The following is a 24,896-nucleotide window of genomic DNA, read 5'->3' on the forward strand; positions in this document are numbered from 1 at the left end:
AGTCTCAAAGTATCTGTGTATATGCTCTGTGATACATAGCCAGTGGACCCTATCCTAATTCAGTATCATTGAAACACTTGTTTATTGCCTTGTCTTAATGCTGACTGCAGATGTGAGCATGCATCCCCGGACCCCATCTTGGCAATGCCCTTGGGCTGGAGTGTGTAAAGACAAGCCAGCCAAAAAAGTTGCACTGCCATGAAGACTAGCTCAAACCGTGAGCCTCTGCAAATCTAAACCCATAAACACATTCAGCTATTATGTGGAAAACACATGGCCTTGCAGCCCCACGACAAATTTGCCAGGTCTACACTGGAACTGCTTTTAAGAAGGTGACACAAATGTGCCTCATGTGGCAAAGCGACAAATTACGCCAGAACAAACCATTCAAGGGTATATTCATCACAAGACAATCCTTGGAGATGCAGATTGACGGAGTGTTAATAGAAGTCGGCCTTCTTCGACAGGGCCTATGAAACTCACCAAGAAAGTCACAGAGGTGAAATCCAGGGTCTCTGCTACTGAACAATAAGTCATGTCGCTGACTTAAGACGTATGAATGAAGAGCACTGTAGCCCGCCTAGAGAGCAGAATGGAAGATGCCGAATTCAAATGATGGGTAAGGAACTTTCAAATTGTTGGCATTCTTTAGGGCCCATCCTGATGAATTTCTTATCACTAGGCTAAAGCTGTGGGTCCCAGCAAATAGGTTGTGAACATGCTTTGTAACAGAGCGAGGCCACCGCTCAATGGTGCAGAACCCCCATCCAGCACGCTCCCAATACCCGTGACTACCAGGTTCCTAAACTATGCTGACAGAGAAGCTGTGATGCCCCAGTTGCGCCTCATGCCAAAACTGACTATCAACCCCTTGACAATCAGCATATACCAAGACTATACCATGCATGTCCCTAAAATGCGCCCAGCACACCAAACTTTTAAGCAGATAGTAAAGGTGATGCAAATTACATATATGCTCCTCTTCCCTGCAAAGAGGAAGGTGCTTCACTCTGGGAAATCTTGTTTCTTTGACTCAGCCAAGTGAATTTGGGATTAGCTGGAGAAGTTGTCATTGGGTGCTGCCACCAACTGGCCAAAAGGGGACCAGATTAAGAGACGAGGGGGGCAGCATTATGATCTTCATGCCAAGAGACATCTAAGCTCTAGTTGGATAGTATTCAGATCAGCAGCCAATGGGACTCAGTGTGGTACCAGATGGGACAGCAAAAGATCCCCAGATTTGGATGGTTTAGGGTGTGGCAAGATGGTTGAGGTCTCTGCCCTCAGTAAGCTCTAACTATATCCTTTGGGGGTTTTATCATTGTTATGCTACTTGGGGCAATTATACTTAGAGAATATGTAGACATTAACACATTAGGTTCCTCGTGAGCCTGTAATTCAATTCAAGCTGGGTCAATATCGTTCATCCGTATTTCTTGCTGCTTGAATGGCTACCTCTGGTTAGGACCCTAAATTACATGGTTCTTATGTTTGGGAGTTTCAGTCCCAGAGGCGGAACCTGGGGGCATGGGGAGTTGGAAATGTCCCAGTTGTTTTAAGCTATATTTCATTTTTGGCTTTTTTTGTGCAGTACCATAAATCTAGTCTTAGTACATTCTCAATATCAACACAAGCATGACACCATGGTCCACTACCTTTAATCTCCTCTCTTGCAATGTTAACAATCTTAATGACAAACTCCAGAGGAGCAGTCTTTCAACACCGCAAATAGCACTCCGACTTAGAAGTGCTTATTCAGGAGAAAAATGTCCTGTCTAATCCCACAATGGCTATGCTCTGGTACATCACTCAGGATACACAGTTCAGGATACACAACTCCAGAGGAGTGTCAATACGGTTTCATAAAAAGTTCTCCATGCATGTTACCATTATAGAATGCACTTTGGGATACACAACGTGGTCATTAATCTATTTCTAGCACTGTCCCATTTGACAGACAACACACTGAAAGCATTCACAGCACTTTTACTGAAATTCCCTTTAGGGGCAACGATACCCCAGGGGTTCAGCAGTTGGGGGGGACAACGGTACTCAAGGGTAGGGGGTGAGACAATGGTAATCAGGGGTTGAGGGGTGGGACAATGGTACTCAGGTTAGGGGGGCAACTGTACAGCATGGGGTGGTCCTTCAAACTGGCTCTGGACCCAAAGTCATAAATAATGTGATCCACAGGTTACCGTAGATCCACTAAACGTGGTCCGGGTGGCTGGGCTTATCTGATGTCTGGTGAGTAACGCACCCTCAAGCCAGAATCTTCTCATATTACTCAAATGTACACAGATCCTCCTCTGTGATTGATTACATTTTCATTCACTCCTCCGTCAGATATTTGACATCGCTAAGTATACTTACAAGTGCCTTTACTGACCATCTGCCGCTGTTGGCCACCTTGAGGAGGCCAATAAGATGGGCAACAGTCTCCAGAGGATGAATGCTTAGTACCTCCAGGACAGAGACTTTGGAGAATTTTATAGACATCCTATAGTACACTAGTTTAAGTTTACATCCCCGATTCAACTTTGGGAAGCCCATAAGGCAGTCTTGCATGGGTGGGTCATATCCTATCAGACTGAAGCAGAAAAGCGTGAGCACAGAGAAATATGAGATCTAGAAGAAAGTATTGAGAAGTTAGAACATGAAATGACATACACAACACACCTCACCCAACCCCAAACAGGGAGGACACAATGTGAATAGCCTTGAGCAATACAGACTTTTGCTTTGTCAGAAGCATGTCATAGCATTTATGAACATGGGAGGCAAGGCTGGTAAACTCCTCTATTAGCTTGCCAATAGAGTTTTGGAACTCAGATTGATGCACAACATCCGTAAGCAGAAAAAAAAGCTCATGACCTACAACCATGAAATATCTCAGGAATTTGCACATTTGTAGATCATTGTGCGCAGCCAGTGAGCCCTCACCGACTGAGTGCAACAATCCAATAGTTAAGGCCCTGGTAATTCCCTTACTGCCTACAGAAGACCATTTACATTTAGATGCACCTCTGACTGAGGAATTACTTGTAGCATTGAATTCACTTCCCTCTGGGAAGATCTCTGGATCCAACAGCTTCCCACTTGAAGCTTTAAAAACATGCATCTCCTTTCATACAAACACTACTTGCTGCATACAGAAAAGCATACAAATGCAGAAAGCTGTCCCATGACCTACGGGGATGGATTATCACAGTAATTTAAGGCTGGACCAACACCACAAGAGTATGGCTCCTACTGGCCCATTTTATTAATAAACCTAGAAACCAAAATTCTGGCCAAAAGGCCTCACCAACATGCAGTAATATGTAGCCTATGACCACAGCTTTTTCATGCTCGATAAAGCATGCAACATTCAGCATTGCCTCAGATGCCTCTAAAATTCCTTGGTTTGCTCAGACGGCACTGGGAACTGCAGAGTCCTGATATTAGTTGATTTCAAAAAAGCATTCTGCTCTGTCCACTGGCCTTTCATAGTGCGTCTATTGGATCACATGAACTTCAGCCCCCTTTTCTGCAGATATGTCCAGGTGCTCTACATGAAGTCATTGGAAGGGGTCAGGGTAAATGGTGCACTCTCCTCCCTGATCACAACTTACTAGGGCACACAAGAGTGCTGCCATTACCCATCCTTTTTAACCGCGCCTTTGAACCATTGGCTGAGAGAGAAAATGAAGCTTCCTTTTAGAAGGTTGGCTATCTGCACCACCATGGAAGCAACTGTGTAGCTGGTAGTGGACACACATTTGTCCTCGTACTTGCCTTTCCACTTAGATAATGGAGCTTCTTAGACTTCGTGTAGATGTGTCATACAAAGCCTCACATTAGCTACAGTGAGGATACAGGAGGTCATCTATCCTAGGAGAGAAGACATTTGCTGAGCTGCAGGATATAGAGTTGTCTAAATTAGTAGATGTTCCTGACAGACGGGTGACCCTCTTTTCTCAGTAGGGAATTCTTCTCCACGCTTTGTGTTCAATGAGGCCTCTAGCCAAGTCAAGACTGGTGGTGGTGTTGATTTCTCGAAGCCAGTCTAAAGGTCCAGACCGTGAAACTGGGATACTGTAACATTTAGGATTTAAAGGGTTTTCTCTGAAGATTGAGCCTTTATTAACAAGTGGCACACATAGGGATGCAAAAACTCTCCTTCGACGGAAAGAGGTCCCACCCCCATGCCCTTAAAATTTTTTTTTTTAAAAGTGTGCAACACCAACGTCAGGTCAAAGAGGAGAACTCTGCATTGATATGTTCATTTTCAAATGTGAATCGCGGGAATTTTCTGTATTTCGTGCCACTATGTGAAACTAGGCACCTTTGAAACGGACTGCATACATACAATTGTTTTCTGAGATGGAGAAGCAACTGATGAGGAGTCGGCATATGGAATTTCTGTTGGCCTTCTTAGATGTAAACATCAGTCTGAATTCCTGATTTTGGACCCTTATGCTAACATAAAATACCTGGAATAGATGTATTTTCCTCACTGTGATGGAGAAACGAATTCTATTGTGATTTTTTTGTAACATCCTATAGTTTATCTACGTAGGAACAACTAGAAGAAAAGTAAGAATACGTATTAAAGAATATCAGAGTACACTTAGATGCAAAAAATAAATTACAAAAATGATGCACTATTTTCTGGAAAAAGGTCACCGTGAAGACAGCTTCCATTGGTTTGTACTGGACAGACTAAAACATGAACACCTTATTAAAATTTGAACGGAGGTGAGTTTATAGGCTGCATACAGACACAAAAGGTCTAAATTACAAGATACCTTGATCATAGGTGGGGAAGGTTGTGTGTGTGTGTGTTTTTTTTTTATTTCTCCCATTTGAGATACATGAAACCACAGATCACTGGAACAATAGGTTGTGCGTAATCACTTGTCTTATTATCACTCATATTTAAGCAAGTCATCTACATAGGTAATGGGATAAGGAGGACATTGTACCGTATTTCCCAGAATTATCATTGGCAGAGTGTGATGAATGCCAGCCGCCTTTATTATAATTTTTTCCACGTATATATATCACATATTTGCGTGTGCAATATGAGAAAGAAAAGAGACTGGGATTAAACTATGAACTCCAAGATCATCAACGGGTCAGTACAGGGAGAAGTAGCCATTTATTTGCACACATGGGTAGGTGACCAAGGCATGAAATATTGTAATCCCAATGGGATACTTTTTGTAAATTAAGCACAATACATCTCATAAAAGGCCCGCGTATGAATAACATGTCTTCACCTGGCTTTTGCATTATGCGGGGGTGAATCGTTTCCAGTAAACACGAGAAACATAGAATCAATTAAAGACACCACACTCCCCATAGTCCCCTACAAAGTGTGACGTATTACAACTCTGCGACGCATGAAACCAGTGTTTAAAGGGAGGGCCCCCTCTTTTCTAGGCTTCTGTTTTGGAATGCTAGAAGGGCGCACGGGGTATGTGTGTGGACATCAAAGAGAAATGAATACAGGACAGGCTGAGAGCAGAGCACGATTTCAGATGAAGCTGCCATTCATTATAGCCTTAGAACCCGCCGTAGCGGGCTCTACCGGCTATTAAAGGCCCGCTCCTGAGTTAAATGCCCGAGGCGAGGGCATTTAACAAGGGAAAGGGCCTTTAATAGCCGGTAGAGCCCGCTACGGCGGGTTCTAAGGCTATTAGAACATTCTGCCACTCAGGGCAGAATGTTCTCTTAAAAAAAAACAAATTGCTCACGGAGCCCAAGGGGATTAGAATCCCCTCGGGCTCCGTGAGGCTTTGTTCACAGCTGCTGCAGTGAACAAAGCCCATTGGAATGTTGGCGCTGCGGGCTTTTACCGGCCAGTAAAAGCCCGCAGCACTCCATTGTTTTCAATGGAGCTGCCAACTTGCAATGTTCTAATCATTGTTGTGATCTATGTTCAGCAACGATACGTAGTGTAATTATGTCTATGATGTGTGTATTGTACTCGTATTCACCAATTAAGAATGATAATTTCAGTGTGACCAACACAGAGCTGCATGAATGGATACATACAATGACGTGTAAAACTGATGTTTGATGAACACGAGGAGGCTGGCAGGCACCGAAGTACGATTCTGCATTGCACTACTATGAAAATACTGATTTAATCTAAGACCACCAATGACACGTAGTGACATTTATGACTCTGACTTATGACCTACAGGAAAGGAAAGAAAACATTCATAATCATAATGTTGGAACAATAACTTCAGTGTGATTAGGATTAGTGTCTGTAATTACGGCTGTGAAACAGTCAGTTTCAAACTGGGAAAGGAAATGTCCCAATATGACAGGTTATTACGACAGAGGGATCTGATTGCCCTCGATTAAATTATTATGATAGCTCATGCAAGACAAGAAAAGAGCAGTTCTCTCCTATAATTTACTTGAACCAGTTTTGGACGCAATAAATTATTTAAAAAATTGTCCTCGGACAAGCTGGATCATAATTTTATCATTTGCATTTTATTTTATTGTTTCATACTAGCACCATACTGCAGGAGAAGTTTCTCCGGGTATGACTGCTAAGTTTGAACCCAACAATATTAGGGTAAGTAGAAACACTAGTTTTGCATGCTCACCTGTTTTTCACGTAATGTGTGCTGTGATTCCACAGGTGTACTACAATGATCAAGGAGAGGACTACATGCATGGGAAACAAGAGAGTTAACTAAATGAAAGATTGTTGACAATTAGGGCAGACTGATATGACATTTAATCTTAATTTTGTTTGTTTACACACAGTTGAGAAACTGCTGGCCGAGCAGGTAAGATTTACTCCTACCTGCATGTACAGATTAGTATTTAAGGAAAGATAGGAAGGGTACTTTTGACTGCCCTGATGAAGTCCATAAACCCTCTTTTGAGGAATCTTGTTGTGGCTGAAACATATTGAAAAATGACAAGTAGAGAGGATGCTCGAGACACAGGCTCACAGTAACAGCCTCCTTTGTTTTTAGTCCTGCATTGTGCACCCATAAATAAAGAGAATACCAGTGTTTACACAGATGTTGTTTTATGTTTATATATGGACCCATGTATGACCACCAAACACTTAGTCTGCTCTGCCTCTCTGCCGTTTCACTACCATGTTGCTATCATCTTAACTTGGAGGGATCGACTAGCCGATGGTAAAGCATTTCATGAACGGGTGGTGAGGCCTCTCCGCCCAAATCTCTTTTGATTCTTGCTTTAATTAGACACAGTCTCAGTATTCCCGAAAGGAATAAACAATTTGCCATACTTTTTGTGGTTATAAGTCTAATTTTGGAGGATGTATGGCAAAAAAAAACACTAGCTCTCTCGATGTACAAGTTATTGCTTTAAAAGCTGTAACCGCAATTTTATAACTCTCGGCCAGCAGAATCTTTTCACTTACAGGTCTTATTAAGTGGAAAGGATGCTTCCGTACTGCGCCTGAAACATCAATCCAGAAGTGTCTCTTTTTGTGCCTTCAGAAATAAACGCACATGGGGTTTGAGCTCCTGGTATGAGTATACAGGGTCCCGATCCTTGATTTATCGCTTTTTAGGAGACTTGGAGTAGGGGAGAGAGAAAGGCGTTTTCCGATAGCTCTGCAAAGCCAGTGGAAGTAAAGGGCTGGGAGAAGCTCATAGTTTTTGTGTCTTCATACTCAGCAATACTGAAGCTTGATGACGTTGCCAATGGAATTTCAGGCTTTGTTGCTCTTCTGACTAATACATCGGTTATGATGTAATCTATCAGTGAAGACCTTGGTGGTGGAAAAGTAGGAGTCATCTATATGAAAAGGATCATTTTGAGTCTGAAAAGTCATCTGTGTATAGGACTGGTGACCCATTTCCTTGTGTCCATGAGAGGTGTGAACAACTCATATCTGCAGGCTGAAAAACAGGAGGGTGGACCTCCTGAATAGACACTGATGTGTCATGAGATCTTGATGATTGAGAAATAGACAGCTTCCCGATTGGTAACATGGATACCTGCCTCTGAACCATCACAGGTTTTGGTGGAAGAATCAAATGTTGAGTGTTTCCAGGAGAAGATTTTCATGGATGCCGCTTTGGTGAATAATACATATGTTACCAGCGATGGTGATAAAGATAGATAAACAAATATACCATAAATCCTACAGCGCGATCCTGATCCGATTATCTTCTGCTTTCCCTTCCCTACTTATAATTTTCTTTCTTTTTTCAGTGTAGTAGTGCAGCTCAGTTGCTTCCTCACTCATACCGCAAATCCATCTTGTTTATCGTAATGGATCACACCTCCTTGATTTTGCAGCAACGTGTTTATTTTTTAAAGTGTGGTGCTGCTTTGTTTGAGGATGCACCTCACAATGTCTACTTTCCCCCTTTCCAGGCTTTTTTTTCTTACCCCCATGCTTAATTTGACAAACAAATACATAAATACCTAGATCAACAGACAGATGCAAGTGTAGGGGCTCAGTTTTGCTTACGCACACACTGGGGTTGCTGAATGCCAGGCTTTCTGAATTCCAAGCTTTCTTATCATTCATTTAATCTCATGCCCCTTTCTTCCACCACCCTACACTTACTGTCTTTATCTCACTTTCCGTGTTTTTATTCTTCTCTGCTTTCTCCCTTTGTCTTCGTTTTCCTATCTCATCTTTCTCTTCCTTCTTTCTCCCTTCCCAGTCTCTCTTACTCTTGCAATGGGTAACAGACTGATTCTAAGAGCTGGTGCAAAACAAAAATAAGTGTGGGTGGGATGGGGGCAGTATCATAAAGCACTGGGAAAATATCAGCACTGAGGCACAGTTATTCAGCGCTCCTTGATGTATTCTCCGTATAGGTTTTATTGAACCTTCGGTCGAAATGAAAAACACGCTCTGATGCTTTTTTAACTGGATATTACTAATCCAGCAGCAGCCACCACTCAAAACTGAATTTCTCACTTATTTCAAATTTACCACCTTTAGATCCCACTTGGTGAACTGCAGGACATGTGTCTGGCAGTATATATTCTACTCCCAATAAATGGCAATCAATAGCACTACACGAAAATAAGCAGCATCACATTTCAGTACTAATTCACACTAAGGATGGATGTGTAGTTGTTGGTGACTAGCAGTTCACGAAGTCTTAAAACACGCGCACGTCTTGCAGCAGGGTAGGGGAGTATGGCGTCATCGTGGCATCCTTTGTGCTCTCTATATTGGGGCTATGTATGTATGAAAATAACCTTACGCAGATAATTATGTGAGAAGACATATGCCCAATGTTCACCTACAAACCCCTTCTCATCCATCAATTAGATGTACAAAAATTGCGAAACATTTAGAGAGAAAAACACTTTAGTATCTATTGCACCCTAAATTGCATTCAACAAGGATATTTGCATGAAATGAACCAATGAACACTAGAATGGTCACTTAAATGCACTGAATATAGAAGGGAAAAATATCTACTGAATGACCTGGTCGTGCCAACTTCAGTACGCAGTTTACCGATTACACGGTTGGTCAGAGCTTCAGTTCTCTACCTGATGCTGCTATTAAAAATTACTAAGTTTTAAATATATGCCACATTCATATCATGTTCCCAGGCATTCGATTCCATAAACTATTTCAAGACACTACTCTGAATTATACAAACATGTTCTGTTGAAAAAGGACCCCTTAAGTCTTTCAAAGTGTCGTCTGAGATGGCCTGAACATACTGGCTGGTCACTTTATGTAAAATAGGAACAATTCATTAGAAAAATAATTTCTCAACAATCAAACGTAAGGAAAAACTATACAAAAATTAAATAAAAAACAGAACCGCCACCACCTATGATAAATGAAATTCAAATATCTGCTGACAGAGTGGACAGCTTCAAGCAACGGGGCAAAACGACAAACTTGAAAAAAGAACGAATGTGAATGAACAAAGTTGATTTGACTATAGACTAGCATCAGGGCATGGCACATGAAGAAGAATGGAGCGGAAATAAAGTACACGTTTCACTACTTCTGAAGGAAAAACACTGACGACCTAGAAAGAAACAGTGGATGTGTGAATACTATTTCAGAAGTCTCCACTTTCTACTGAATTATTCATGTCTGCCAAGTCTGGCCACATCCCTGATCCTTTTATATATTTCACTATACGTTAAGTAATTCCGGCCACAAACTTAATCACATGAAAAGTAAATGCCTTCTCAGAGTTTGTGCCCTAGTATCAGGATAAAGGCTATATCTTTGCAGATATTCAAAATGGTGCTTCCAGTGAGTCCAAAATGGAAGTGTAATAACCCAGCTGAACCTCCAATTCGTATGACTTTGTTTCCACAAGTCTGTACACTCTTCATTGGCTCCTAATGTCCCGAGTCTCTTATAAATCTGCGCCTGGTTCATCGATCTAACCTTTACGATGGACCAATGAAGGACTAAAAACTCAGCTGGCTCGCAATCTGTGTCAAGCTGCCTTCCCAGAGCCTTCTCTCCCAACCACTACAAAGTCCACTGCGGACTACGGTTGGGAAGAACCATTGGCGTCCAAGGTGCACTTCCCTGGAACCCTGTCCCTCAGGCCTTCCATAAGGTGTCCTCATTTAAAATTTCACAGAGCGCTTGAGACATGACTTTTTAATCGTAGTATGCAGGGTTAGTGTATTAAATTCACCCATGGTACAAAAAACACATTTGACCTGCTTTATGTTATAAGATAACCTAACACAACAGAAATAAGCATGAAAAACATTTGTAAAAAATGTATTCTCAGGAGCAGACCTAGCTACCACCTCCCCAATGTGCATTCTAAGAGTTCATTTGCATAACACAAAGAGCCAAATTACCAAAATTGTGATGCAGTAAATTGCACATACAAAAGGGGGTGCATGGAAGAATAAAAAAACACAATCTAAAAGAGGGCAGGCCTCTTACCTTTGTTTAATTATCACATTTGAAACCGGAACGCATCTTAGTCCTGCTCCTATTACCATCAAGGCGGAGGTCAGCAACATAGTAACCCGTAGTCCTAGGAGGGAAGCAATAAGTTACATATTAATATGGAGAAAAACAGCAAGAAAACGAAACACAGCCATTAATTTTTTCATCAAAATGATGAAAGCAGTAATGCAAAGAAAACGTAAAAAAGCACCAAAATAGATGTTATTCTTCCTGGTTCTTTATTGACATACCAAGGCATGTGATGCGAAACACTCTAAACTACAAGTCATATTAACTTGGAAAATAATTAAAAAATCATAACATCTGATATCAAGCAAACAAGATAGCATAACTAATATTACCAGGGACAATGGAATTATGTGGGAGGGAGGCACCAAATATGTAGCAGGTTTGACTAGATTATGCAGTAAGAGAAGGCAAATTATGCAGCATAATGTTGCACATTTTTTGACAGGATTACTTCATTATTTTGCAATTTTTAGGTGGAAGCCTATCAGGTAACACACAGCTGTCTTGTATGCTAACAACATTTTTGGGCCATCCTGAAAGGTTCCCTATGAATGCATTCCGCCCATGCTTAAAATTGGCTTTGTAAATTACATTTGCTTGCTTTCTATTTGTTGGCTTTATTTGTTTTCATCTTGAGTTCGTCCATCCTGCTGAGCATAGCCATCTCCACTCTGAGACACTATACAACACACCTCTCCACTTTACTTTACGACATACCACTACACTCTACAACACTCCACACTACTCTATGACATGTTACTTCATGCCCCTCCACTCTGCTTTACAACACTGTATCCACGACAACACTCCACAATACTCTACTCCAGTGGTACCCAACCTTTTGACTTTGTGGACCCCCACTTTATCATTATAGGAATCTGGGGCCTCCCACTGAGCCATTACTGAAAGCTGTAGACCTAATATGTTAATATTATTTAATTTTCTAAGCAGTCACGGACCCTCTGAGGAGGCTTCGCAGACCCCCATGGGTCCCCGGACCACAGGTTGGGAACCACTGCTCTACTCCAATCCACTCAGTGCCACTCAACTCCACTATACGGAACTCTCTATATGCCACTTTATATCATTCTAAAACACACTACTCCATGCCACTCTATGAAATGTTGATCTATGCCACTCCACTCTACAACACTCTACGATACTCCACTTCACTCTATGCCACTCCATTCTACGACACACTATTCCACTCTATGCCACGCCACTCTACGACAATCTACTCACTCTACAACACTTTACGCAACTCCCTCTACACCACTTAAGTCTACGACACTCCACAAAACTGTATTCTGACACTTTATGCCACTCCACTGTAAGACATTCTACGACCCTCCAATCTACTCCAACCCATGATACTCTATGCCTGTCCTTTCTATGACACTGTACTTCACTCTATGCCACTTTATGAAAATCTACTCCACTCTATGCCATAACACTCTACTCCACTAAACGCAACTCCCTCTATGCTGCTGGAGGGGACATTCTTGTAACTCAGTCTTTAGGTAATCATTAAGTGCCCCCGCCTTTGGAGATATGGACCTTTGTTCGTCGACAAGGAGAAATGAGAAGGAGCTTTCATTTAGATCAAACACCATGAACAGTGAAGTTCATTTGGGGCCTCACAAGAAATATTAGAGAGAGATGGTGCACGTTGAAGGGTTTTATTAAATGAAATCAGCTTTATTTATTCAGATTTAACAATTATTAATATTTAGTCATCATCATAACAGACCCAAATGCTTTATTAGTCAGTATTTCGATACAAGAGAGAATGCTACATTAGTGAGAAGTACATATAAAATACAGATAATACAGAAAGTGTGCCTCATAAAGGAATTTCCTAATCTAAATAACAGAGTTTAAGCATAAAAATGGCAGTTACTCCAATAGGCAAAGAAAGGTGTTAGTTCAGAAACCTAAATGATGAGTTCTTATGAGAGAATGAAAATACATAGGCATGAAGCCTTAGCACTTATGCAACTGACATTAGCAAAGCTGAAAAAGTATCCACAGCTATACATTAACAGGAGTACCTATCCCCCGAGTAAGAAGTGGAAAAGGCTCATATGGGGTCTCTCCTTAAAGAATCCTACTGTGCTCTAGGAACACACTCTAATTTAAACCTGCTATAACATAATGTAACAATTGATGTGTTCACCATACTTTTTATCCAATCAATACTCACCAAGCTCTGGGAGCAAATAACCTCCCTAGTTTCTCGCATCTTCTCAATACACTACAAAATCACATCCTTGAAGAGATACATTACCATATCTTTCAGTTCAGACATTTCTTACTACAAGTCACATTTCCTGCCATCTCCTCATCTCCCAGCTAGAACCTCACTATCAGTAGTGTAATACATTACAAATGCCTATTCACTAGCTAACAGAAGGCTTCTGGAAAGTTGCAGGATCTGCAGTGGAACGAAAAAATACCTTGTGCAAGACAACACACTTTAATGTGAAAGCAGACCTTTTAAGCCTAGTGTAGAAAACCAATGTTAATATGACATCAGCGATCAGGCTATCTTAAATCAATGCATTAGATTACTTTTATGCTTACAATGCCTACATGTAATTACAAACTTTTCATTTATAGAAAGTGTTATTTAGCGTAACATTTTGCACTTTCCAGTTAAATGTGTTTTTGCTTGTAAAATGTGGATTTTAACTCTTTCAATGCCACTCTACGAAACAGCTCTCTCCTCTATGCCTCTAACTTTAAGCCTTATTGAACAGCAGTCATGCTGGCGTACAACATGGCTAAAACACATTGGCAAAGCCAATAAATAGCTTATGCCTAGGCAAGACCTACTGGCTTTGCCAATATTTGTTACAAATGGTAAAATTGTCTAGACAAAGATTTCGCCTCAGTGGTACTAGTTTAACAACCAAATACAGAAATAGCAACTGGAAGATGAGGAGTTAACCTTTCCGTTGGGCCTTCCATCCACTGCACGCTCACACGCTGCAACACTTTTAGTAAATTTTGATCCATTTGAGGGTAAAAATATTTTTTTGTTTAAATCTTCAGATTATGCAGCAGATGATGGATCATGTGGGAAATGCAGCAAACCATAATTATGTGAAACCCACCGCAGAATCCCATAATTTCAGTGGCCCTGAATATTGCCATTTGTATGAATAGCCTGAAAGGAAATTAGCACAATACTCATGGATTATTCAAATCCAATAGCAGAAATCATAATACACTGTGCCTGATTGAAAATCAACATGTGTATACACTAGAAATGCTGCATTTTCATTGGCTCCTATTTCTTCAATTTCTACCCAGGACATTCACAGGTAGCACCTGCGACAAGCCGTGTTAAAGGATCAGCCCACACCACAACACCTCCTTCTGCTAACAGCACATGTGAAGTTCACAGAGTTCTAATAAGGAGCTTAAATGTAACCCTAGCTCACCGAATGCACCTGCACTGAGCAACAAGACGCCACATAAGACAGCTCTGAAATCATTCACTTTCCTGTGCAGATGAGTGAATATGTACCTAGAAAGGCTGCTTGGCTCTGCTGCTGCAAGTTCCTGAAATAAACAAGTCAAACATTCAATTCTATTTGTTTTCATCAGTCACTTTAAATTGTTCTGGAGTTTGTGAAAATTCTCTAGCAGCCTCGCTGTTCTCTCCAATTTACCAGGTTACTTATTTTAAAATATGTTTTAAATAATTAACCTTAATGGCAGCCATTTAAAAGGTATACTGTAGGAAAGTACCATCTTCCTTTGCATGTTACCCCCATTTTTACCTGTATGTCAGTATGCTTTTGCCTGTCTCCCTGGGATCCTGCTGGTCAGGACCCCAGTGCTCATAATTTATGGCCTATTGTGTGTGTCTGTATAGTGCTTGACTGTGTCACTGAGGCTCTGCTAATCAGAACCTCAGTGCTTATGCTTTCTCTGCTTTTAAATTTGTCACTATAGGCTAGTGACATAATTTATCAATTTCAATTGGCACACCGGACACCCCCCTTATAAGTCCCTAGTATATGGTATCTAGGTACCCAGGGCATTGGGGTTCCAGGAGATCCCTATGGGCTGCAGCATTTCTTTTGCCACCCATAAGGAGCTCAGACAAACCCTTACACAGGACTGCCATTGCAGCCTGTGTGACATAGTGCACACACTATTTCACTGCCATTTTCACTGCACTTAGTAACCTTGCACCTAACCTTCAGCAAGTGAAGGTTAGACATTTAGGTGACTTATAAGTTACTTAAGTATGAGGTTACCCTTGCACTAGGAAAGTTGGCCCCACATAGTTCAGGGCCATTTCCCGGGACTTTGTGAATGCAGGGACGCCATTACACGTGTGCACTACATATAGGTCAACACCTATATGTAGCTTCACAATGGTAACTCCGAATATGGCCATGTAACATGTCTAAGATCATGGAATTGTCCCCCCTATTCCAAATCTGGTATTGGGGAACCAATTCCATGCATCCTGGGGGCTCCACTATGGACCCCCAGTACTGCCAAACCAGCTCTCTGAGGCTTGCACTGCAGCTACAGCTGCTGCCACCTCACAGACAGGGTTCTGTCCTCCTGGGGTCTGGGCAGCCCAGTCCTAGGAAGGCATAACAAAGCATTTCTTTTGAGAGCAGGGTGTTACACCCTCTCCCTTTGGAAATAGGTATTACAGGCTGAGGAGGGGTAGCCTCCCCCAGCTCTAGAAATGCTTTGAAGGGCACAGATGGTGTCCTCCTTGCATAAACCAGTCTACACTGGTTCAGAAACCCCTTGTCCCCTGCTCTGGCGCGAAACTGGACAAAGGAAAGGGGAGTGACCACTCCCCTGTCCATCACCACCCCAGGGGTGGTGCCCAAAGCTCCTCCAGTGTGCTCCAGACTTCAGCCCTGCCTAGGTTTGGTGTCTAGTGTATATATTGTGTACAATACTTACCTCCAGAAGGAGTATCGTCTCTAAGATATTTTTGGTACTGTGTCACCCAATTAAATACCTTTATTTTTGGTAACACTGAGTATTGTCTTTACTTGTGTATAAGTACTGTGTAACTATAAGTGGTATTGCATGAGCTTTGCAAGTCTCCTAGTTCAGCCAAAGCTGCTCTGCTATAGCTACCTCTATCAGCCTAAGCTGCTAGAACACTACTACTTCACTAATAAGGGATAACTGGGCCTGGTGTAAGTACCCAAGGTACCCACTACAAACCAGACAAGCCACCTACATATACTTGTTATAAAAAAACAAGACATTTTTAAATGTGTTCTATCATTTCCTTACATTTAACTTGCAATGCAACTACTGATGAGGAAATGGTGGAAAGCAAAAAGATACAATTAAATGTCACAGCAGCCCATTCAAAGGGTCTCACTATCAATAGAAGCACAAATAAATGTGTTTTAAATATGGGATCTGCCTATAGCTTCCTGCACCTGTAAAAAATATACTTCTGTATATTTAAATGCAGAATTTAAAAAAACTCAGAATTCTGCCAAAGTATTGTCAACTATTTTGTTCCCTTTAAAATATATTATGCCATAAATGGCTTAAAACATGTAGTTCTGCTCACATTTTGTAACACCTCAATGATCATTTACTCCAGCCTACTCTGCAGAAAAGGCTTTAAATTCAACATCTGGAGTTCTAGCAACATTGACCCTCAAGCCCCACTTTTATCTCAAGCACAGAATATTAACACTCTCGTTGTTCATTTAATTTCCGCGATGAAGCTACAGTAGAACACTGAGAAACCAACTGACAGAATTCTGCTGCTGGAACAAGTTCAGTTTTACTCAGCCATGGCCGATCTTTTTCTCACATGGCTGAAGATATTATATGCGAATTTATAGAAACTTGTGCTTGTTTTAGCTTCTGAAACAATAACCATAAATTCTATGAGAAAATCGTGAGTGAAAGGCATAAATTGGAGCAGATGATGAGCAATTCTCATGGGAGGAAGTCACGTAAGAACCCAAAATTCCTAGAATCAATATAGCGCCACAAACACATGATTTATATTGTATCTAAATTCTGCTTTCATTCTTTCGATATGCTCCTTTCTGTAATCCTCACAATCAGACATTCACAACAATGTATTTCAAGAGGATACAAATTGTGAAGCTTAGAACTAAAATATGCAATAGACACGCTTCTTGTAACCTTCCACCTAAACAGTCTTAGAAAAAATACACCATCTACCACACAATTTTCTGAATATCATCCCAAATTTTAAAGGTCTGATTTACCAAAGGATTATTATCCAAGGGAGAGGGCTCTCCCAAGCAGGTACAGACCAGGGTGGAGTAGGGCTCTTGACTTCACATCAGGCTATCTGACTCTTTCCCGAGCCTTAGCTACAATGTAGAGAAGAAGGTCTGGTTTGTACAAAATAGGAAATTTATGGGACAAAATTGCCAAGATAGCCAAGCTTTTTTAAAGACTTCTGCAGGTGAACAGAGAGAAAGTCGGTCACACAATTAATTTTAAATTTAATCTCATATGCAAACAATAAACCCAAATACTGATATTCTCATACTACTGCAAATAGATTGGAACAAGAATAGATCTTGGAGATCCGGACTAGCTTTATTATCTGAGCTCAAGAGAGCACCAAACAGGCATATCACGCAGCCTTATGGGCAGAATAACAATGAAGGACTGACATGTGAGGCTTGCAGTTCGGTAGGATGTACTCAGAACACACAGAGGAAAACAAACCATAAGTTGTGGCTAGTAAGAGAGGACCACACGATCAGAGAGACCAACAACCGAGACAGCAGAGCAGAAGAAAAAACACTGTTTTTTTCACAAAAACACCCACCGGGTCCAATATTAAGAAAAAGGGTGCAATGGTGTCACAACTTAACATGCCTATTCACTTGCACACGTTCAGATGAAAGTGGTAGCTTACTATCCCAGCACATTCAAAAGGGTGGTGAGGGTAAAGACAGACTTAATCCTTTGCGTGAAAGGGATTCAGGGTAAACTTTGTAACAGACACAGTTCAAGGCATATCCCTCAGAAAGATATCCTGTTCTGGAGAATCTTTCACATTGCAATAAAGTGTACATGTTTTACATCATGCTCAGAAAACAGTGGTGATATTCTATCATGAAGTTTCAACATCAAAAAGCAAACTATCTAAATTATTGTCTTACATTCAGAAAAAAAGAGACTTAAGTTTGGTGTTGGAATGGTACCAAGCATATATGAAAGAGAAATTGATGAATGAAAAGTGTCAGCAAAGGAAAGGAGATGAATTGAAGTGTAAGGACTGCTAATAATAAAAAATACCAGTGTACCTGTCCTCATCCGAACTATTATACTGGCTTCTCAGATTACGGTGATTGCAGGAATGGATAAAATATCACATGAAGAGAAGGTGAGAAAGGGGATTTACGACAATATGGGGACAACTATTTCCAGACAAACAAAAGAGAAGGTTGAGAGGTCGGTTGGCTAAACCAGGGCCCCTACAATTTTGAGAACCACTCCTGGCGGAGGCATGGGGAGTTTGGTTATAGGTTTTGGAGTGTAGGGGTGGGGAATAGGAATGTCATGCGTAATACAAAGAAAGAGATTTAAAATCGAGATTTGATCAGAGGCGGGGGAAAAGTTATATGTTTGAAACCTACAGAGGCAATTTCAGCTTTTGTTGTAGGTTTTCGAAAAATACTACTGAATTATAAAAATTCCAGGGTGGTGGTTGAGTGGCCCTGGCTGCAGGCAAATTATGGGAAAAATACATTATACTACTTCCAACAAAGTCATGTGAAAAAGGTAAGGACACTCTCAAACCAAATATCCATTATTGCACAAATCTAAGAAATAAAGATTTTTTAATTGACTGAATCTACATGCCAATCTGCATAAAATACTGAGTTGAGGTTAACATTGGTAAGCTGGAAAGAAAACCGAACGTACTAAAACTGAAGAACATGAAAACTGAGAAATGGAGAAATAAAAGACAAGGCGGTAGAACTGTATCAAATGTCTCCAAGCACAACTTCCACATATCTATGCGTTATTTACCATACCCTCAACTAAAATGGGCAAAGAGCTTCACTCTCCAGTAACGATGATAACATTCCAAACCTGCATCAGACGAACTCTGCCACAATACCTCATTGATGTTATTTGGAGCTGTTGGTTCTACAAGATTATACAGGTATGGGGAAACTAGCACCCGAAATTAGACAGCTGGAAAAAAAAGGCAGGAGAAATCAGGAAGTCCCATCAAAACTTCACCAGGTGACCTTAACAGGCAACAATAATAACAAGCATTGGCAAAGCCAATAGGGTTTGCCTATGTGAGGTTTATTGGTTTTGTTAATTTTTTTTGCTATGTTGCAAATGGCTGAAAGTAACATAAAACAGCTGTATTACACAGCCAGCACTGTCCAAGTTATACTGTGTTTTTATTTTCAGTTATTCTGCAATGAAGCTAACGTTGTACAATATGGGTAAAACAAAATGATAAAACCAATAGAGCTTGTATAGGCGAGATTGGCTTTGCCAATGCTTGGTATGGAATACAATATGGTAAGTTATAAGTATTTACAAAGGCTGAAGTGCTAATGATATAAAATGTAGAATGCCCTTGCCAGGGTGTTGCTGTGTCCCGATTCAGAAGCATTTTGGGACCACACAAAAACTGTGAAAGTGTGCCATATAAATGCACTGAATGTAGCATAAATCGTAAGTAGACAGAAAAGGCCAAACGGTTACAGCTCTTATTACAGTGATGCTTTAAGCTATGTGTTATTTTGGGTGCAATGGTTACAAAATAATAAAAAAGCAATCCTGACTGCTTGTTCCGAAGTAAAATACAGCAATAGTGGGTTTTATAGAGCTTTTGGACCCTGTGCCACTGCACTTGCTGCACCATTTAAATCATGGCCCCCTAGTGCCTGCACAGTAGAGGTGTTTGGGGACTGCTTGTTCAGCGGCAAGATATAGCATTAATCAGTGCTCTGTGGGTTTCCTAGAGCTTTTGGCCCCTGTTCCACCACAACTGATGCACCATCCAGATCATGGCTCTAGGGCCTGCACGGTAACTGCACTTGGGACTGCTTGTTCAGTGGCAACATATAGCAATAATCGGTGGTCAGTGGGTTTCCTAGAGATTTTGGTCCCTGTGCCACTGTGCCTGCTGCACCATCCAAATCATTGCCCTAGTGCCTGCAAGGTAAATTGAGGTTTGTATCCATTAATGTGTGTGTTCCAGAAAAGGAACAGTTGCAGATGGAATATATAATTATTATGTAGGTAAACAAAAGCTTTCATAAAAAGAGTTATTAAACCAATGATACTCAAAGTACCGCCTGGGTGCAGCATGTGGCCCTCCTGACCTTTATGTTTAGCCCCAGGTCAATAGCAGCACTGGGCTGCTGTTTACACGACTCAGAACTAAAATTAACACATGTTTTATAAACTGGGAAACATTTATTTAAATGTTATTTACAGTTCAGGAAAGAAAGTAGCTAGGTGTAATGTAAATGTTTTTCACCCTTAGCACTGTCCCCCAGAATACAAGAGCAGTTTAGAGGTTATGGGTATCAAGGAGTGATTAATTTGTTACAATTGGCAGTTGTGGGATGTAGCCAGAAATATCGTACTGAATCAGACTGCCCACCAAATGATATGCCTTGGTATACCTTGAGAGATGCTATGCAGAGAATTAAAGAAGAAAGTATGAAAACTGCTGTTCTCTTGGAGGAGGCTCACAATTTGTTAGATGCTCCACTGACAGTTTCAGTGCAAACAAAATCATTTGGTTAGCTCCCCCAGCTTACAAGCAGGTGGTAGTGACTCTCCTAATTATTCAGACAGGGCAGGCATTAAAAGATGTGCTGGAGGCAGTTCGCAAGTTAGGAGAGCTTGGAGATTGGACAAAACCTGAGAGAGCCTCAAGGTTTGAGGGTCGCACAGACAATAACAGAGTATCTAGGAGACACATGTTTATGGCATTACTGAAGGATAGTGTCAACAAAGAGCAGATTGATGGGCTAGATACCAAAAGTTTGTGTACCATAAAGCTAAGGCTGGACAGAACGGAGGGCAGCAGAAAAGTAAATAAGTAGCAATACAAATGAGTGACTCAGGGCAAGTCAGAGATGCAGGAGGAAGGAACAGAGAGGTAGAAAAATGTTTCTTCACAGGGGAAGGAAGCCAAAGATTCGGACACCGATTGGTTAACTGCTCAAAACAAGGAAGGAGTGGAATCTCCTTGCAGATATGAGAGCATATATCCAGACCTGACTTGGACAAAAGTTGACAGATTTAAATCCGATTAGCAAACAGGCCAAGCTCCGGTACAGGGATGGGCTCGTAAAGATAACAGACCCCATGTTGATTTAGAAATACACTAGAAACACAAAAATGTTAAAAAGGTCTGGGCATTAGTCGACACCGGAGAGGAGGCCTCTTTAATTTATGGAAATCTGAAAAAGTTTACTGGTCAGAACTACACCATCACAGGGTTGGGTGAAAAACAAACTCCTGCCATGGAGACTACTGTTCAAATGAAAATAGGAAGACCATCAAAAAGAGAATATACTGTTTTGATTGTGCCCCTACTGGAATATGTACTGGAAATTGACATTCCAAACGGGATGGCTTTGTGTGTGGATGATGGTTGTTGTCAATTTGGATCAAATAGATACATTTCAGTGGCAGCCATGAGGGTGGGCCATCTGAAGATACCCCCAGTGAAGGTTCTCACAGCAACCAAGGTAATCTGCTTAAAGCAATACCGCATTCTAGTAGGGCACGAGAAAATACGCAAAACTATACAAGAATTGATTGAAGTTGGTGTGATAGCTCCAACCACCACTGAATGGAATAATCCTCTGTGGCCCGTTCGACCTAATGGGCGATATAGAATGACAGTTGATTACAGCAAGCTGAATAAATATACACCCCCCCTTTGATGCCCACGATCCCCGACACCATCACTTTAATTGAAAGAATACTGAAACATAAAGGGACATGGTATGCAACCATTATTATTGCCAATGGTTTCTTTTCTATATCATCGGCTCCTGAGCAATTTGCTTTCTCACATTGTGGCAGAAAATTTAAGATGTTATCTTTGCCTATGGGATACGTAGCCCAACCTCTGTCACCAGCTAGTGGCAGAACACCTGGGGTGCAACTGACCCATTGCATTGATGATGTGATGATTGAAGGAGAGACACAAGAACAGAGGCAGGCTCAGTTGAACCGGGTTGTGGAACTTTTGCAGAGTAAACGGTGGATGATTAATCCAGAGAAGACACAAGGACCCTCTCAAAATCTGAAGTTTCTAAAAATTTAGTGGAATCAGGGACATAGAGAGGTGTTGCCACAGGCAAAACAAAAAATCTTAGCATTTTCTACTCCCCAAACTAAGCAGGAGACGCAGCTATTCATTGCACTGTTTGGTTTTTGGAGGCAGCATACCCTTTACTTGAGTCAGATTTTGACCCCTTTGTACTAAGTGACACAAAAGAAACATGAGTTTGAATGGGAAGAACTGCAGCAGTATGTGTTTGACCTGGCAAAGGGGGCGATTCAACAGACTTTAGATGTATGGCCAGTACAGGAAGGAGACACTGAGTTGCATGCAACCGTTCAAGGGCATTGTTCAAATTGGAGCATGTGGCAACAATAGGGAAGAACGAGGGTGCCCCTGGGTTTCTGGACTAAAAAGCTACCCCCCTTTGAGAAACAGTTAACTTGCTTGTTACTGGGCTCTAGTGGATACTGAGCAAATTACCCTAGGTCATAATGTGATTCTGAGCCCTGAGATTCCAATAATGAGGTTGGTGATGAGTTCACCTAAAACACACCGCACAGAACATGCACAAGAAACTAGCATTATATATTGGAAATTGCATCACAGTTAATTAAGCCATACATGAAAATGCTACAAGAGGCTCTAGCGACGGGACGACTGCCGGATTCTCAACGAAAGGCGGTGATAGTGGTCCTCCCTAAACCGGGGTGCGATCCCCTAGATGTCCAATCGTACCGTCCCTTATCCTTGCTAAACCTGGATTGTAAATTTCTAGGGAAGATACTTGCGAACTGGTTACTCCTGTTGATGTCAATGCTGGTCCACGAAGACCAATCAGGTTTTATTCCTGGACGCAGTACCTTTGTCAACATTAGAGGCCTCATACGACTCATGACAGATACCCCAGACACAGAACGTGGACGAGTAGTGGTATCCCTTTACATAGAAAAGGCATTTGACACCTTGGGCAGGCCTTTCCTACTGGAAACATTGAGCCGCATGAAATTTGGGAAGGTATTCATGCAGTGGATTAGCATACTGTACTCCAACCCCACTGCCCGGGTTAAGACAGAAGGGATAATATCGGAGCGGTTTCCCATAGGTAAAGGCACAAGGCAGGGTTGTCCACTATCACCGCTATTATTTGCCCTGGCAATCGAACCATTGGCGGCACATCTGAATCTGAAGGGTAGGGTTCAGGAATGGGGGATACCCGACGGCAATAGACACCAGATCGTCTCTTTATACGCGTATGACGCCCTAGTATACCTCAACAATTACACATCCTCACTACCAGGACTATTACGATTATTGAATAGGTTTGGAGATTTATCGGGCTTACATGTTAACTGGTCAAAATCCTGCCTATTTCCACTGACATCAATCCCGATGGATCGCCAAACTGACACTTCAATGCATGGGTTGCCGTGGTCGTACAGCAGCACCTTTAAATACCTGGGCGTACAAATTTATCACACCGCAGCCGATCTCAGGGAAGGAAACTTAAGAAGGGTGCTGAAAGCCACCAGAGGCTCCTTACCATTCTGGCGCTCACTTCCGTTGTCACCAATGGGGAGAATGGCAATCGCTAAGATGCTTATACTCCCAAGATTGTTATATTATTTCTTCGCTCTGCCACTGATAATACTCTGAAACTTCTTTACATCACTAAACAGCCTACTAACTGACTTGATTTGGGGACATGGACGCAGGCGAGTAGCACTTACTCAAACATACCGTCCGCTAGCACAAAGAGGCCTTGGCACGCCAAACTACGAGTTAGACTACGCAGCAGGACAAATACATTGGACATGGTGTTGGCTCTGAGATCCCCCGAACACTGAAACTAAGGTGATACACTCTAATTTAGGCCACACCAATGTACTGCAATGGCTGATGGACCACGGCGGCCCATTACATCAAAGAAACATCTTGATGGATGTGGCTCATTAGTGCTGGGGTCGATACATACTGGGTAAAACTCAGAACCCTCCATTCTCGCCGAAGCTCCTGCTTCTGGCCACCCCGGGGATCGGGAAGGTAGCTGCGCAACACTGGCTATCTCTAAGGCCAGCTAAGGGTATACAAACGATAGTAGACATGTTTACAGAAGGCCGCATCATGACTTATGCTGAAATCATGCATACACACGAAGTGGACCGGGGAGGGTTCATTGCGTATGGAGCACTACAGCAATTGGTGCGGAGTCGAAGAACCACCGACTTCCCACCTCTTGCATGACTTACTATCAGACTTAGGTGACCATTGCGGTACATCCTGTATACAGGTCCTCCTACTTGGCAATCCGGCAGTGGCCCAAATGAGGGCCAAGGCAAGGTGGGACAAGGTTTTCCCTACACGATGACTAAGTAGGCTTGGGGCACCGCACTTAATATGATTTGGGCAGTGTCACGGAACCCTAGATTCCGTTACACGCAATTCAATTACCTTCATCAAACATACCTAACCCCTCACCGACTCCAGCGTATGTTACCCCAAAATTGCCGGGAATGCCCTAGATGCAGCTATTCTGATGCCACATTCTATCATATGACGTGGGAATGCCCTCTGGTTTTACAGGCCTGGCATGAACCGCGGAATTACTGGACTTCCCAATCTCTCCCATGCCAGAATCTTGCCTGCTAGGGATCCGCCAAAAGACTAAGAAGAATAAAC

At 41.8% G+C, this 24,896-nt stretch overlaps 1 protein-coding gene across 1 annotated transcript in view; it reads right to left on the reverse strand.

The window, feature by feature from the left end:
• Positions 1-24,896, reverse strand: part of SLC49A4 (solute carrier family 49 member 4) — a 390,034-nt gene that overhangs the window by 278,778 nt on the left and 86,360 nt on the right. The window contains exon 2 of the mRNA XM_069224669.1: positions 10,901-10,994. Within this exon, the coding sequence (XP_069080770.1) occupies positions 10,901-10,994 (94 nt within the window). The remainder of the gene's footprint in view (positions 1-10,900; positions 10,995-24,896) is intronic.

Source organism: Pleurodeles waltl, chromosome 3_1, assembly GCF_031143425.1.
Source record: "Pleurodeles waltl isolate 20211129_DDA chromosome 3_1, aPleWal1.hap1.20221129, whole genome shotgun sequence".
In the NCBI taxonomy this organism is placed as follows: Eukaryota; Metazoa; Chordata; class Amphibia; order Caudata; family Salamandridae; genus Pleurodeles; species Pleurodeles waltl.